Here is a 17967-nt window from a genome sequence, read left to right as displayed (position 1 = left end):
TCAGCATCCAGGCACAACTTCTTGTCCTGGCTTAGATTTCTCAGCATTTTGCTTTTGGCACTTTATTGTGGGAATCTGGAGTGTTGAAGGATCTAGGAAAAGCCTTGCACCAATTTCTATCAGAGGTGAAGGGGCTGTGATGGCTGCAGTGGGAGGAGGATGTGGCTGGAGGCTGAGTATGCTTGGTTAGAATCAAATGCTGCCTTTATCTGCCACATTTTTCAAAGCGACTACTTTTGAATTAGAAACCCTTCCCCAGCCTTTGCAAGTTGGAGGGGGAGGTTCTGTACAAGACCCTTTGTAACCTGATGAATCTGCATTTTGAATTTCTTTTAACCTGTATCTTATTCTGAAACATTTCACCTCTTAGGGATGGCTTACCTTTTCACAAAAATTCAGTTCATCTACATTGTATAACGTGCATTTCCTCAGCTTTCTGAGCAGTAAGTCATTCCAGCTGGATCTGCAGAATGCCTTTTTTTTAATGATGTGATTACAATACTTCATTTTTCTTTAGTTCTGACCGCTCTTGACTAAATACCTTGGATCACATTTAATTAAGAACAAGTGAAGCTGCAAGTGCAAAAAGATGATCTGCTCTTGGGAATTGATAGGGTTGAACTTAATTTTCATGGTGGAGCTGAAATGTGGGATGTGATGGTGTAATTAAAACTCCTCTGTGGGTTTAAAACACTGCTGGGATGGTGTCCATGGAATGACTGTATCCCTGTGTGTGCAGGTCCAGCTGGGGGTATCCCGGAGATCCGGGACGTGGCTTGGGTGGTGTCCATGGAATGGCCCTGTCCATGGAATGGCCCTGTCCATGGAATGGCCCTGTCCATGGAATGGCGGTGTCCATGGAATGGCCGTGTCCATGGAATGACCCTGTCCCTGTTTGCACAGGTCCAGCCGGTTCCAGCTGCTGGCCGGGGGTACCCTGGAGATCCGGGATGTGACCGAGGCTGATGCTGGGACTTTCACCTGCATCGCTGAGAGCGGCAACGACACCCTGGAGGCCCAGGCAGAGCTGACAGTCCAAGGTAGGTCAGAGACTAGAATTCTCAAAGGGAACAGTTCTCCAGCTGATGAAACACCTATTTTATTCTGTGATCAGTCACAGGCCCTGTTCAGTTTTGTGCCCCGTTAAAAAACAAGCATCCTCCAATTCTGTTACAAAGGTTGTCATTCTGATTTATTATCCAGACTGCTTAGAATTTCCTAAATAGCCAAGTGAGGGAATGTGCTTATATAATACAGCCTGAGCATGGTTAAGTCTGCTCTATCTGCTCCTATAATATTAAATGTGCTTGATGTCACATACTTAAAGGAGGACCAAGGCAACAGTGTGATCCCATCTGAAAGTCAGCCTGTGGTACTGCAACCTTGGTTGTCTTTGGAAAGGACATCTCTAATGCATTTTTCATAATCCTTAAATATATTGTTGTTTTCAATGAGCTTGCAAGAAGATAAAAGCAGAGATATTTGGTAATATGCTGGTTTATTGTGTGTGTAACTGTTTTGCTTATTCTTGCAAACTATTTTTACTAGAAAAAGCACTGAAATATTGATAATGTAGTTTTAAAAGCATCTTACTATACATAAAAAGTAAATAAAGCAGGCTTGGTAAGCAAAGAAAAATAGGCTTGGTAAGGAGTGGGAAAAAAATCCAGGTAGAAGTTTGGCTTCCTGTCCTTTCTTACATTCCATGAGGAAATATGCCTTTTTTCTTAATTGGATGCTAATATGGGTTTACAGTTCTTTCTCTGGAGTTCTATGACATATGCAAGGTCCTTGTAAGAGCTTAACTGACTTGTTTTACTGTGGATTGTGGTTCTACAAAGTTGGTCTAAAAAGTAATTCTGACGGGAGGAATTTATTCACTGAACATCCATAAATGAAGGGTTTTCTATGGACAAAACCTTTCTGGCCAAAAAGGAAGGGCTTGGATTCAATTTGGTAATGCAGAAAATCCCACGTTTTTCTTACCTTGTGTCTTGGGCCAAAAGAATAAAGGTTTGGTGCTCTGGCTTTGGAAATACCTCCAAGCCTGAGGCTGTAGAGCACTCTGTGATGGTGTCACACAGCTCACAATGTGCTGTGTTTAATTCAGTTCCAGCCTCTCTATTTTACAGAATTGGGTTTGTGTTTAATGGGCAGTGACAGCAATTAATAACATTAATGATGTGATGCAATTAGCAGGTTGTGGATAAAGCTGAGAGTAGCCTTAGTGCAGGACACCCAGCCAGGTCTCCTGGGGATGAAAGTGAATTGGAGACAACTCTTCTGCTCCTTATCTGAAGCAATGTAGAGGATTTCCTCACTTGGTTGTGAAGATTTAGAATATGTTCTGCCAGTTCTTCCGTGCTGAATTTTCGTTATGCACCTGGCACTGGCAAGAAAATCCTTTAACGCTCGAATATTAAAATATATTAAAGATTCTACAGAGTGCATTTTGGATAGTGCCATTTCTGATTTTACTTCTTAGTTCTAATCTTAATTCTGCTTTCCTTTGAGAGGTCACTGTAGGGAGTAATTGTATTTCTGCATTACTGTAATTTGGTGCAGGGTTGAATAGCTTGAATAACTGTTACCTGATCCCTGGATCATTTTCTTCTAGACCAGAGAAATTGTCATCTCTCCCCACCTAATAACAGCATGATTCTGCTTAATTTAAGTTCTTTCTGCCATCCTTGGAAATTAGTCTGGCAGCGTTTCAGACAAGAAATCCATTTTTTGGGTACTAACTCCCTTCTCCTGTATTTTTCTGCAGCTCTCCTTGGAGCCTGTGTTTTGTCTAAGAGGTTTCACTCTATACTGGGGATTGTGCTCAGGCAGCCAATCTTTTTCCTTCTATTAACGTTTCCCCATGGCAGTTCAGACATGGACTTCGGTGCCATTGCTTGGCAGTGTTAGGGCAGTGCAACCAGAGAGGTGCTCCTGTGGCTGAGATTTCCTAGCAGTGCCAGGTACAGACTGACTGAAATTTTCAGGCAGAAACAACCTGCTTTATCCAGCTGTAAGATTAATTTGTGCATGAGCTCAAAGGATTGCTCTTAGCTCCATGACCAGCTTTTCTGTGTCCTTTACAAGGATACGAAACCCTGGAAGCAAACGTGTGTCTGATGTGGTGCCAACCAGTGCCTGGGCCTGGATGGAATACTCCTCCTCCCATGGCAGTGGGGATGGAATTCCTGACCATCCCTAGAGGCAGGGTGCCTTCAGGTTTCTCACACTGAGGCTGTGCTCAGCTGGCAGGAAAATACCTGAGATTTACAATGGGTTCAGGGAATGTACGAGGGAGGTGATTGGGGAAAGCTTATTCCAACTGATATGGGAATGTACAGCCACCAATTGTGGGAGTTCCTGGGGTGTTTTCTGTTACTTTTGACACCATTTTCAATTGGGATAAATGGTACCTTCAGTGCAGTGCAGTTACTCAGATCCTACTGGGGACACTTAAGGATATCACCAGTTTCACGTACCTGAAAATAGTTGAACCCCTGTCTCAGAAATAAAAGGTGATAGAGGAGCTTTCTGTTGTCGTCATGTCAGGTTTAAAAAATGATTGGGATTTATTTCCCTACATACGTCACAGAAGGACTGAATCAGGAAAATGGCTTTTAACTTGACTAGAAAGGTGCTAAAGGGTTCAGAAGAATTCTACACAAATTTGTGTCATCAGTCTCTTTATGTACAGTGTGTATCTGGGAGGTGGAGTCATGAAATTTCCTCAACTTTGGAAGAACGTTTTGGCTGCCCCGGATCTCTGGCAGTGTCCGATGCCAGGCTGGACAGGGCTTGGAGCACCCTGGGACAGTGGAAGATGTCCCTGCCCATGGCAGGGGGTGAATGTAGTGATCTGTAAGGTCCTTCCCCCCCAAACCTTGTAGGATTCAGTGATTCTGTGTATGTGCATATTGGAGATTTCATGGACCCTCTGGTCACATGCTGAACCTTTGTCTGGGGCATCTGAAAATGGTTTAAGTTGGAAGAGAACAGGGAATATCTGAGGGAGGACCTGCAGCTGAGAGGGTCCCAAGCCCCTAAAGCTGAGCACTGCTGAATCCTGCCTGTGGCTGAGGTATTGTAGGGCCAAGCACTAAATGGATAAAACGTGTGTGCATCTTTGTACCTGGAATATCACAGAATATGGACAAGGGACCTCCTGGCTTCTCCTTGGGTGCCCAAAGCTGGTGTCACCAGTCCCAGGCCAAGGAGGGCAGGACACTTCCCGTGATGGAGGCAAGAATTTGCCTCTCTTGGCTGTCCTGACAATGCTCTCCCCTCACTGTGGGTGCTGGTATCAGGTTATTTGCAACACCTGGAATGAGCCAAGAGCACTGGAAAAATTTGTTTTGCTCTCCCCAGCCGTGAAAGAATCCGTAGCATTTCCCTCAGATAAGAGTGGGAAGTGATGACAGCACAGCTGGGGAAACAGGTAGTCACTGTATTTAATCTGCTCAGCCTGGGAGAGCCAGAGTGGCAGTTAAATACTGGGAAGGTCATGAGTTCAGTCTTCATCTGGGCAATATTTCAAATTTATGGCTGTGCCCAGTGCTCCAGGGATTTGTGCATGGGCTGGGACTGAGTGAGGTCACCTCAGGGGCTTCCTGTGGCCTGCCTTGGTGCTGGGGTAGGGACCAGCAGCTTGGGGAGAGTGTACTGTCCGTGTTGAAATATTTACTGCAGTTAATAATGAACCAGAAAATTATAAACCAAAAAAATTTCCATTTTCATTCTCCTGTAAAATTGATATGGCAGGTCTGAAGTCTCTAAAATAAATGAGTCCCTGCGTTTGTGGGGGAAGAGTCAGAGTTGCTCTTTATTACTGTTTGTTACTCCCTTTCACTGAGTTTTTGGAATAGCAGAAAGTCAACTTGTGAGTTGTCTAGGACAGCATTCAGTGTCTAATAGTGTATCTTAAATATGATGTGTTACATGCCTCACTGTGTTAATGTAACCAAAATTAAAAATAAGAAAAGAAAAGCTTATTTTGAGGTATCTGTAGTGATAAATCAGAGGCTGGACATGGCAACTGAGAGGCTGATCATGGCCTCATTCATGCCGCCAGAGCAAACTGTATGGAAAAAACCCAATGCAGCACTGTTTTGATGGAATTGTCCATGTTGTGCTTTAGAAGGAAGCGTTGGAAATATTTTCAGTAGAGCTGACAAGGCTTATGCCAATGGCAAAGCCTTATTTTAGCAGAAAATAGATGTATTGCAGCGTTGGACCTGCAGTGTAAGGGAACAGTAATTTCTGCGTTTTGTTGGGTTGGCAGCAATGCCTCACCTTGATTTCCCTGTTCCCTTTGCACTTGCTGGGATGGGGCCTCAAGTACAAGAACACTTTGATTACCCATGTCAGGCAATTACTTAAATTTTTTATTTGAAGACTTTGGCTTAAAAACTAGTTGTGATTATACATCTATTAATATATGACCTGTTATTAAAATAAAGTGAGAATGTGCCAGGATGTGTGAGGCAAGTCAAGACTTTTCTTTCAAACAAAACCAGGACACCTGCAGAAGGAAGAGCCTGAACGAGAAGAATCCTGGGCTTGTTTTCCAGGGTTCTCTGGGGCAGCTGCTTTGATAAAAGCTGATGCCATCCAGCCCCAGAAATTGTAGCTGTTTGCAGAGCACATTAAGTCCTGCAGAAGCAGAGTAATATGTCTGGGTAACTCTTATTTTTGCATTAGACTTTCATTATTATTGGAAACAATTCCAGGGAAGAAATTTGAACCATCACTGAAAATTGCTCAAACCTTTCTCATACCTTCTAGATGATCTTCATCGATTTCCCTCTCTAATTAAGCTCAGTGCTGTATCTTGATAATGGGCTGCCCCTCAATTAGAGATTCAGGAGATGCAGCTGAACCTGAAGCTGTTAATATCTCATGTGGGGGACAAAGTATTGTCCTTTTGGGGGCTCTCGGAATGTGCCGTTTGGGGGAACTCTTGGAAGTAAAAACTGTACCTTGGCTTCCCAGGAGTTATTTCTTACCCTGAAAGTGTAATGATTAGTGATTCTCTTTCTGTAGTGATGCAAACAGGGGCAGTGAGTCCAGGAGTCTGGTGTGGGGAAGGTGGGTGCGCTGAGCTCTCTGGAGTTTGTGTCTCTACCACTGCACTGTTGCCTGAAAAGCCTTTCTAGAAGTCCTCAATGCTCATCCTAAGTGTAGTTTAATGTGTGTGGAGTTCAGGGTTTACTTGTAGATTCAGCTAACTGGGAATTTTTGCCTCTCTCATATTTGTATTCAAGGCAAGTGTTGCTGGTGAAAAAGTTATAAACAGATACTCAGATACTCACACGGGAGAGGAAGGACTTGGGAGCGTTATTTTAACTCTAATCACTTGTTCAGGCTTTACCTGGACACCAGAAAAGACCATCTTCAGGAGAGGTGTAATTTTTAATGCTAAATGTAAACTTCCCCTGAAAGAAAATGTTCTTTGCATCATGCAGAAGTCCCACTCTTGTGTTTAAAGACTCTGTGATCTGACTTCTGTTCCACAGGGCTTGGGCTCAGCAGAACCTGTGCTTTTCCTGCTCAGTGTCTAAATTTTGCCCTGTAGTTGGGCTGTTGTAAGTTTGGCGTTTTTCGGTCTGTCTTGCTGGTTTTCTAAGACCAGGAGGAACATTTGTCCAGTCCTTGACACATTCAGAAGCACAAAGCTTGTTGAAGAGAGCTTGCCACGTTTCTTGGTGGGGGCACCAACATTTATTTTCTTTAGTTGTATTTCCAAAAGTCATGGATGAGCTGTGCTGGAATTTGAAGGAGGATTCCCTGGTAGCAGTGCAGATGGTTAACATTCCATGGTGATGTCAGAGAACAGTGAAATGTGCTGTAGGAGCAGCTCAGAGGAGCCCTGGCAGGCCATGATCTCCCTTGCTGCCGTGTTCCAGGTGGGCAGGCCCTGGGAAGCTCAGGCTGGGAAGGTTTTCCAACTTTTCCCAGGGTTGGGGCTGAGCAGAGGCAGCTGCTGTGTGTGCCTGGGGCTGTGCATGGCAGCACTGGGATCCCTGTGGCAGGAGAAGGCTGGGATGATCCCGGAGCTGGGCAGGGGGAATGTGCAGCCCCTCCATAGGGACCACCCCTGGCTCCATGGGCTGTGGAGGCCACGGATAATCCTGCTGCAAGGAAGGCCTCTCCTCTCCGAAAGTATCAACCGTTAACCATGAGGTTCTTGTACATGAAACATCTGGAATTCCCTGGACAAGTCTATCTGGAAAAGTTGTCTTTGCATTACAGAGGTGCTGCAGAGTTTTCAAACAGATTTTTGTGGCACTGACAAAACAGTTGCAAAAGAGCCCCAAAATGGGCTGGGGTTGATGAGGAGAGGGGTGAGATCCTTTGGGGTGGGTGTCCATAACAGAGTGGTACATTGATTGGGGGTAAGGGCTCTAGACCTGCACGTGCCAGGAAGATGAGGTACACATGGAATTAAACCCTCTTTGTGAGATATATATATATTTAAAAAAAAATACCATTAAGAAAGACAAAACCAAATGATCAGTTACTCATACAATTCACACAAATGGTTTTCCTTGTAAATGTTCTTGAGCAATCCCTGGGGATAATGAAAATGTTACTAAATTAAACAGTAGTGTCTTAAATATCTACAGTGTCGAAACTGATATTGAACTGAGGGAATTGTAAAAGCTGGCTTCTCTTTCGGCCAGAGTTTCTGATAAATTAAGATCATATTAACAGGGTTTGAACCAGCTGCTGCTTTAGGGAGAGAAGTCCTTTTCCCCCCAAATGGCTTTTAAAACAATAAGCTGAGGCTGTGCTTTTGGCCTAGACAGGGCAGTTACAGAAAACACAGGCATTTGCCCAAGGTTCATATTTAGGGGTTCTTTTTTGTTTGGTCTCCAAAGTAAAAATATGCTTTTTAGTTTAGAGCAGGCTTTGCTCAATACAGGATTTACTCTTTTTGAAGTATATTTTTCATGCAAGGCTGTAGGAAAGGTAATCCTAGCTGGCTCATGATCCCAGGTGCTCTAGGATGCTTGTAAGGACTCAAGGATATGGTAGATATATGTACCAGAGATAAGATATAGGGATTTTAATACTGGTTTTATTCCCCATCAAAAGGAGATGACAGATTTTCCATTGCAAACTAAAAGCTGAAGGATTCAGTAGTAATTTTTAAGTTGCACATGCCAGATACTTCCAAGAAATGTGAATGTGTGAACTAAGCAGCTCATTAAAATGCCTTTTTCCTCGAAGTGAGAGCTCTTTTTATAGGAGTTGTGCCCTAAATGGTGAGTACTTTTCTCTGTGCATCAGGGTCATCCTTCCTTTTAAATTGGTCGAAGCAAGCACTAGGTTTAATTTTTCAATTTATGGGATTTATTTTTTTTTCCATTTCAGCAGAAAGTTTTGCACTGTTTTCGCACCACCAGATTTCGTGATGAAAACTGAGGGTGATGTTAAAGTGGAAATGCTGAGGAACACCAGACATCAATCAGTCTTGAGAGAGAGTCCATGCCATAAAGTGAACATAGGCTTGCTTTCAAGTTAAATTTTTATGATGGTTAAGCTGACTCTCATCTACCAGATAATTGATTTCTCTAATGGGAGCCAGATTATTGCCATTACTGGATGTCTCATTATCCCAACTCTAGTCTTGGCAGGGAAGTTTCTCCCAAAGTTGCAGAGATGAAACAATCCAGCAATTTGTGGGAAGGAGGAGGGCTCTTATCTGTGGTGGCTGATTCCCTACTCAGTCTTGCAGTTAATTAGTTTGTCTTTGTGAGGAGAATAATTTAAAGGAAAACCACGGTGCAGTTTGGATTCCTGGAGTAAACAGGGTTTGGTTACAGTGCCAGTGGAAGTGAAACACTTGCAGTGTTCTGGAGGAGATAGGGAGGCTTGCAGGCAGGTGTGAGCTGTGTAATAAAGGTGGGAGCTGCCTCAGGAAGGTGTTCTGTGCTCTGTGAGGTGCCCTCGTGGGGGCAGGTCTGGAGGAAAATGGGAACAGGATCCAGAGTACTCACAGAAGGAATCCAGGCTCATAGCAGGCTGGTTAATGGTTAATAAAGGGCAGAACGCTATTTTTATATTGAATGTTTTTCTGAGCAGTCCCAAATTCTGGCAGCTCTGCTGGTCAAGTGCTGACTCAAAGGTTGCATCTCTGATCTCTCTTTTTCACATCCTTAGGAGCTTAAATATAGTCTCAGTATAACATGAACCAAAGCATTTTGCAGGTGAGGATATAAATTGCAGTGCCATGGTACCTTAAAGCACCCTGTGCTCTGGAGGTGCCATTCCCCAGGTTGTGTGTCTCTCTCATGGCAGATGGTTTTAGCTTCTGTGAACACAATTTGAATAAAAGGGGTTTTGTGTTCATCCTGAGTTAAAATGCTTGGAAGGCTCCTGGAACCTCCTCATCACTGATACGTTAATGCTTACTTAGGATTACTTAGGATTTCCCTTTATGTGTTGCCTGCAGTGGGTGTAGGCATGCAAGTTGCAAAACCTTCCCCAAAAGTGCTGCTTATCAGTCGAGAGCTGGATCTGTAAATACAAGGAGCAGTTCCCTTAGGCAGGACAATGTATGTTTCCACAGGAATGTGGCAGAGTTGAATGGGGCTTGAAGGAGATGCTAAAATTTTGGCAGCCTTTGAAAATAATTGTGCTTTGTGCTCCCTAACTCAGCAAGCTTTGTAGTGTTTTGGAGCACCAACCTTAAATTATTGTTCATTGTTTATCCTGATGGAATAATGTCTATGAAAGACCCCAGGAACTACAGGGCAGTCAATGCCACCCCTGTGCCCAGCAGGGTCATGGAGGTCCTCTGGGAACAGCACTAAGGCACATGGAAAATGAGGAGGTGGGTGAGGGAAGAGCCTGAATCATCTTCCTGGGCTTGTGCAAAGCAACAGACCATGTTCTGGCTCACCTCAGACTCTGGAGAGTCGTGGATTTGATGGATGGGCCACTGGGTGGATGAGGAATTGTGGTCAGCAGGTTCCCTGTGAGTGTGGGGAGGCCCTGGCACACCCTGGGGCTCTGCGACAGGGATGCAGCTGCTGCTGGCTGGGAAGCTCAGGGAGGCTTTGTGCACAGCAAGAACTGAAGAGGCTGAAGTAGAACTTCCAATATGTCACTTTTCTGTACTGAAAGTCTCTTTTGAGATGAGTTTATAGCAGCTCATAGCTCTGAGAGCTGAGTCAGGGCTGCAGAACAAACATTTCACTAAATTCTAATGATTTACAATAAGCTGTGTGCCCCGCTTTGGGGAGAATCTTTAAAACATAATTTTGCCATTCCTTTCCCTTTTGGGCAAATAATTTTTCTTCAGCTTTCCCAGTACATGTATAATTAATAACTTTGTTTACTGACAATGTCAACAATAACATAGCTCTGATTTATAGTGTTTATCTTTTGCCTGTTTCCTGTAGCACATCCTGAAATGCCATATAGAGAAGAAACTGTATTTTAGGAAGGTGCGTCCAATGGGAAGATAACAGAAAAATAAGAGTTCATGACCACTATCCTATTACATTCTCTTGGCTGGAGAACAAAGCATAAAAAAAAAAAGCTCAAATCATTGATCTTTAAATAATTAGCTGAAATTTTGCTTTGGACAACTCTCCAGGAATTTGCATGGAGTGGAAGGGAAAAGAAGCACTGGGAGCTTTGTGGGGCTGGGAAGGAGGTTCAGTTCTGTGAGCTTGGGTTTCTGGGGATGTCCTTGGCGCTAGCTGTGCTCCCAGTCACACACTTCATCTGCACAGTGCATGCTTCTTGCTCTGCTAATTTGCTTAAACGATCATTAGTGTGATTAACCATTAGAGGAGTGATTGCAGAGCTGCTGCTCTCCCTGCTGCTGCTTCAGATTGCAGCTGGAATGGTACAGGCAGCAGCTCAGAGGATTCTGAGCAGGAGATGTGAGGATTTCCACCATTAGTCTGTTAATTCCTGCAAAATTTCACTGAGTGTGAGCAGTGCAGGAGCACAAGGAATAAAGGAGCCTCCAAAAGGTGTGCCTGGACTGCTGGTGCTTCTACCAGAGCTCTGCATCGTCACATCAACCACAGCAACGTTAAATCAGAGCTTGGAGTAGTTGGGTTCAAATCAGTATTGTGGGTTCAAATCTTAAGCTGTTTCTCTTGGAAACTTGAACTTGGCTTCTTTAGTTTCACATGGGATTGCAATTGCTGATTATTGTTTTCCAAGGAAAAGAGAAAATTCTTTGAAGAGCAGGAAAGTATTGAATATTAAAGGAAGTATTTAAATTCTGGATGTAGTGCTTGGGGCTGTGGTTTAGTGATGGATCTGGCAGTGCTGGGGGAATGGTGAGACTCTATGATCTTGGAGGTAATTTCCAGCCCAGAGGTTTCTTTTGTTTGCCTAGAACAGCTCAGAGAAGTAAAATTTCATTTGGAAGAGCATCTTTCCCTTGTAGGGATCCATTGTTGTACCACCTTGCCAAAAATAGTTATGAGATAGTCTTTAGAATTACTGACCAGCTCTTTTCTAGGGAGGCTCCAGAACTTTTGTTCAAGTGGTCACTGTTTAATTTACTGATTTGAAATCTGGGTACTGGACACTCTTTGACCTTCCTAATCTATTACCTGTTACTCATTTGTATTTTAGATGAGTGAATGCTCTGCAGTCTGTTTATCTTTGAAAGAAAAATTCTTTTCCGGAATGTTGGAAATTTAAATATTAAAAACTTCCTTGGATTTGAGGTGTGCACCTGATCCATAATACCCATCTCAATTTCTTTATCTTGAGGAACCCAAATTGCTGTGTTTTATTTAAGAAAAAAGAGTGTTAGTGGGGTCTGTGCTTTCCTGAGCTCCTGTTCAGAATTCCTGCTGCTGTCAGTGGCAGCAGTGCCTCGTGTGCTGGGCCAGGTTTCAGCATGAGACTGTAAAGGCAAATCTGTCCCTGTGCAGTGTGGGAAGAAACAGCCCCAGATTCCAACTTCTGTAATTCTGGAAAGCTGAGAGATTGAGAAGATTTTTGTGCAACTAATGGCACAGTTTACAAAGATTGCCGAGTTTATTTTGTATCTTTCTGTATTTCAGTGGTTGGCATCCAATTAAAGACCAAAAAATAAGTGAAATGAGAATGTGTTTTGGTAGAGCCCCCCACGAGCTCCTGTTTGATGGTGGCACCCAGGCAGGGTGTGGCAGCTCCTGTCCTGCAGTGGCTCTGGAACAGGGAATACTGCAGTTCTTGTGTTCCTGACAGAGGACAGGCAGATGGCTGAGGGAATTTAAGTAAAGGGCAAGAACAGTTGTTATTTCCCCTGAGTAATGTCTCATATCCCAGGCAGATTGGGGTTTCCCCAGCAGTTTCTCCATTATTTATCAATCCCCCATAGATTTCTACTAATCCATTTTCCTCTCCCACCCCCCCCATGTAAGCACTTGTGTCCCCCTCATCCCATGGCTCTGGGACGAACAACACATTTTTTTTTTCTTTATTTTGAGCTAATCTGTTAAATTGATTTGGTTTTTCTTTTCCCAACTTTCACGGGAAAGGCTGAGCCAGTCTGTCCTTATTCCCCCACTACACCAGGCGTGTTTTTCTAGGCCTTTTTTTGAGTCCTTTGCCTTGTTTCTTTTCAGACTGCAGAGTGTTGTTTGCCTGTTCCTTACACGGAAGCTATTATTGACGTGGTTTGTAATTAAGGTTATTTTGGGGATTTGTGAATTAGGAGGGACTTTGATGTGAAGATGGGGCTGCATTCAGTGAGCTGGAAGGGAATTGGAACTGATGTGTAAAGCCAACATGCAGAATTTGTCGTTACACGACAAAAACGTGGAAAAGCAGGAACTCTCTATATTTTCTTTCGAACTTGATCAGAAAAAAGATATTTTTCCTAGTGCCAGGATGTACCTGGATCCTGCAGCAGCCATTGGTGAACATGAGAGGGCCTCAGTTGATCCCATAAATTATTTTTACTGTTCCCAGCCCCAGTTTGTCTTTTCCCGGAGTGATCTGAGGTATTCTGTATTCAGTGAACAAACAGCTTAATATTTGAAATGATCTTAAAATGTGTGTCCTCCCTGGCCTGGGGAGCTCCTCGGTCTGCAGCACACAAATGAACCCTCCCACTGCGGGGGCTGCACTGGGAAATATTCAAAGACATGGGATGTCAAGGCTTGCTGTCTTTAATTTGTCACGTCCTCTTTCCCCTTGTTATGGGATGGAGTTAGGAAATTCTTAAATATGTCTTCTCCTGCTGTTTCTCCCCAGGATCTCACTTCCTGTGCACTGCACAAACTTCACAGTGCTACTCTATTGAGAAAATATTCAATATTTGATACTTTTCCTTATTCAGGGGAGAGGCCCATGATTTATTTATTATGCTCGGTTCAAATCCATATTTATTCCTGTTTTGGTATTCAGCTCCATGGCACCTGAATCATTCATAACCACTAATGAATGTATTTTTGCACTCTGCTGAAATGAAGTGGCATTGAATCCATTTAAAAAATTGACTGGGACACAGAAAAATTAAGAGGAAATGTATCCAGCTGTTTTAGTGCCCAGTGTGAGACACTTCAGCATTGATTTTTCAGAATATGCATCTCATAATCTGTCCCTTCAGAGTTGGGACTGTCCTGGAGAAGGGGCTGAGGGGCCACAGTCACCTCTCAAAACCAGAATTTACTCCATAGACGTCCATCCAGTCCCATCAGAGGTGGAGTCAGGGAAGACACCTGGAATTCCAGGGCACTGTTGGATCCAGGACCATTCATTCCCTATTCATGGTGCCTTTGCCACCCTCCAGTCCCTTCTCCAGGCATCACCCTGTCATCTTTGACAAAGTGAACAATTTTTTTTAGTATTTTTTAATTTAAAAATAGATTTTTTAATCTTTTAATAGATTTTTTTAATCTTCACTTACCAAAATTATTTGAACAATTGTAAACTTAGGATTTGAGCTTTTGAAAGAGGTGACTCAAGGAAGAAAGTACCAGTGGAAAACGTGCCATATTCTCAATTTGCCCAGTTATGAAGCACTTCTTACCAAGGCATTTGGGTGTCATTCCCTGTGGAGGGAGGCCTCAGCCCTATATCCACTGTATACATCCATATATACCCAGAATAAACACCCCTAAATCCTGAAGTAACACTTTATTGTTCACAGTGATCATAGCAGTGCTGCAGGTCCTTCCACTAAATAGTCCCAGGGTAGGTGGAGGATGTCCTGGAGTAGGCTGGAGTTTTATTTGGAAGGGGCAGGAGGGATGTAAATAGACACAAGAGGCAGCATGGTGGGAATGGGGTTGAGGGTTTTGCCTGGAAATAGCTGGAAATGGGAAACAAATGAGCCCCAAAGGCTCGGGGCCTCATCGTGCTCAGGGCTGTCTGAGGCCTCTTCTCCAGCTCGCCTTTGTGCGGAAAGTGAGGGCTCTGGAATTCAATAAAAATTTCATTGCCTTTGGCGCTGCTGTAAGAAGTTTAAATTTTGATGAGCGTTCTTGTTACTCAGATGTTTCCATGGTACTTGGAGTAGATTCAGGGTCAAACAGGCGAGATTTCTCCTAGAAGGGCTGGGGAAGGAGAGCTTAGTAAAACAGAGAAATAATGAATGTAACAGTTTTACATTATTGATGCCCAGATTAAGGTTTTTTCTTCTAAAAATCGCCCGAGAAGTTGCTTGGAAGGCTTGCTTTGAATGATAATCAGTAATACCTTCTGATAAGCATGGACTGAGCTCTGCTTTAGTTTATTACAGTTGATAAGCTTTTCCATATGATCTGGATATCTCATTTCCATATAGAAATCTCTTCTGTCATCTGTTCTTTGTCTGAATTTCTCCTTAATTGGGGAGTTCACCCTGAGAGCAGCAGGTTAATCCCAACCTGTGCCTCTACAGATTTTGGGAGATGTCCTCACCCAAAGAGTGGGCTCAGTCTGACCAAGAAGGAAATAAATCTTTGGTGTCTTTGGTCATGGAGGGGCTTTACTGGAGGGGAGGGGTGACAAGTACAGGAGGTGTTGAGGCAAACACTCTCCCACAGAAGGAAATGGGCATCTGTAAATTTGCACCTCTTCAGTCAGCAGGTGGTTTGACTTTTCACTTGTGTGTTCTCAGGTTAGTGCAGGATGGGCAGTCACTGGTGGGGCTGGGTATTCTTGAGGCAGGCTCACTGTGCAGCTGGGGTTGGAGGGGACCTCTGGATCACCATCCAGGATCACCTGGAGCTGGTGACACAGGAACACTCCCACGTGGCATTTGAATGTCTCCAGCAAGGGAGACTCCACACCCTCCCTGGGCTGCTGTTCCAGGGCTCTGCCACCCTCCATGCCAAGTTCTTCCTCACACTGAGGTGGAACCTGTGATTGAATTTTTGTGCCCATTGTTCCTCACCCTGTCACCGGGCACCACTGAAAAGTGTGATGGAAGCAGCTTTTCCCTGATCTTGGATGGAGTTCAGTGTTTCATTGCTGCAGGGAATAGCAGAGGGAGTTCTGGCACATCTTCCCCCAAGCTCAGCCTGGCTGGGGCATTCCATTGTTCACCTCCCAGTCCATGGGGTGCATTGGGTCAGAGCATCACCCACCTGGGGTGTCCATCATCTCCAGGCACACAGGAATTCCTTCTGCAGATCCTACACCTGCTCCTGCACCTCTGTGGGGCTCCAGGTGGGGTGGTCCCACAGGAACAGCCCTTCCATGGCACTGTGGGCAAAGGGGGTTGTTTGTGTGTTTGCATGGGCACAGAGGTTCTCCAGCCCCAGCTTCCCTCGCTCCCTCTGTTCCTAGTGGATCTCAGCAGTGTTGTGTCACTGAGGGACTCACCAGCCTCTGCCCAAACACCAATGTTCCCAACCCCACGGGACAGGTGATGCCTTGTAGCCAGTGGAACACGTGGAGAATCCAGGCTCAAATCCGAAATTCAGCAGGGTATTAGGGCTGTAAACTGATGGCCATACCAGGGTGGTGCCATCCATCACCACCATCAGCATTTAGTCTGTAGAGGGGGATCTGTATAATAGAAGTTAACTAAAAATTAAATAGTTCGAGGAAGTTTACTAAAAACACAAAGCAAAGGCACAGCCAAAGAGGTTAAATAAATACTGGGCATGTGGTGTTTGTGTTCATAGGGAGCACCCAACAGTAATGACAAGTTACAGTGAGAAGAGAAAAACCTCCAAACTTCCCCAGAGATGTCCTAAGGACAACAGAAAGGAATTATTATCTCCTGTTTATTTGCAAGTAAATTAATACAAAGCTTTCAGTCATTTGCTAATAACATACAAATCTTGTGATAATTTTCTCTGAGCCTGTCAGAGCTGGGACATCTGCCAGGGACAGCACAGGGTCAGCACATGATGGAGTGTGAGGAGAAAGGGGTGAGAAGATGGCCTCAAGCAGAAAAGTTAATTCCTGCTGTCTGTGTTCTTTGCAAAATTGGAGACTTTTGTCTTATATTTTATTTTAGCTTTTCTAATAGAAGGAGGTGGGGGGAGGCCGTACCTGAATTTGCAGTGTTAGTAAAATCTATTTGAGAGCAAATCCCTGAAGTGAACAGTGAGGAATCATCAGGACCAGATGGTCTTCACTCCACATTTCTCGAGGAGCTGAAGTGTGAAATCCTGAGTTCCCAAGTGTGCTGTGTAACCTAGCACCTAAATCAGCAGGCTGAAAAAATCAGACTAAAGAGATTTGGTCAGTGTGACATGAGGGGTTTAGGAGCCTTTTGGGGGTGATACAGGAAACTCTGGGTGAGTTAATCTGATGTCTGGACCTGCTAAATGACAAAAATTAAAATAAAATATAGTGTTGATAGATGCTTGAATCCATCCATGTGTATTTTATGTGGAAAAAGCCACAGTTTGCTATGGAGAACCTTTTGCAGGATGTTGTTGCCCTTCCTTTCCTAGAGCCCTTCTGACAGTGTGATTCACTAAGAGCCTTGAGGGCCACTGGTGGGAGTCAGAGAGAATTCCCTCCTGCAGGAAAAAGGGAATGAATTCATTGTTTATTAGGATATTAGAGTGGGAATAAGGTGTTGTTTTTATCAATGGAGCTGAGTCCTCACTGTGCAGTGTGGAAAAGGGGATTAGGGGTGTCCTGAGTTCATTGGGGTTCTGAAAACAAATCCTGCCAGTGAAGAACCTTGGAAACACCTTGTGGTGTAATTACAGTAATCCAGGTAATTAAATGACAGTAAAGTTCAATGCACTGCACATGGGTTACACAGGTGAATGCAGCTCTATCAATTTCTATAATATAGCCATGGTCTCTGACCTGGGGCTTTTCATGACCCTGAAATACCGCAGCTGGAATATGTGGGTCTTCAGAAAATGAAAGATCTCAAAAACCAAATGGAATGGTAGGAATTGTTAGGAAAGGAATAAAAAGGAATAGACAACTGAGCAGAAAAATCACTGTGGGACTGGATATTAAACAGGATGAGCAGTTCTTGTTCCTTCCTCCCCTAAACATAGCAAAGCTCCTGAGTGTAGTACAGCCAGAGTAGCTGTAGGATGTAACAGGGATCATGGGGTGGTTTGGGTGGGAAGGTGTAGGGTGTACCAGGGATCATGGGGTGGTCTGTGTTGGAAGGGACCTTAAAGCCCATCTAGTCCCACCCCCTGCCCTGGATGGGGACACCTTCCACTGTCCCAGGGTGCTCAGGGCTGTGTCAAAACCAGTTCTGTTCTGTAAATCATGACTGTTACAGGGGGAAGAAGTGGGAAATCAATGCTCTTTTCTCTTCATTGGCAAAAACCAAGAGACATCCTGTGGCTGTTTGACCCCAAAACATGCAAAAGTTGGTAAATTTTCTCTGGGAGCATCACATGGAACTCATCACTGTGAGCTTTAGGGCTGCTGAAGGCTTGCCTGGAGCCAGAAAGCAGCTTTTTAAAGGCAAAATCTAACCAGGAGCAGCAAACACAAGGGTATCTCCTCTTTCTCAGGAAATCCCTCAGCCAGGGGTTGCTCAATGCTGGGGAATATCTGGAGTTACTTTGCTTTTCTGCT

The 17967-nt window shown here is 44.1% G+C and overlaps 1 protein-coding gene across 6 annotated transcripts in view; it reads left to right on the top strand.

The window, feature by feature from the left end:
• NEO1 (neogenin 1) overlaps positions 1 to 17967 on the top strand; it is a 161041-nt gene that overhangs the window by 78818 nt on the left and 64256 nt on the right. For all 6 annotated transcript variants that reach the window (XM_085071067.1, XM_085071066.1, XM_085071061.1 and 3 more), the window contains exon 5: positions 904 to 1040. In XM_085071067.1, the coding sequence (XP_084927193.1) occupies positions 904 to 1040 (137 nt within the window). The remainder of the gene's footprint in view (positions 1 to 903; positions 1041 to 17967) is intronic.

This window comes from Lichenostomus cassidix, chromosome 10, assembly GCF_008360975.1.
Source record: "Lichenostomus cassidix isolate B80296 chromosome 10, HeHo_3.0, whole genome shotgun sequence".
NCBI classification, from domain to species: Eukaryota; Metazoa; Chordata; class Aves; order Passeriformes; family Meliphagidae; genus Lichenostomus; species Lichenostomus cassidix.
This window is presented reverse-complemented; position numbering and strand designations above follow the sequence as displayed.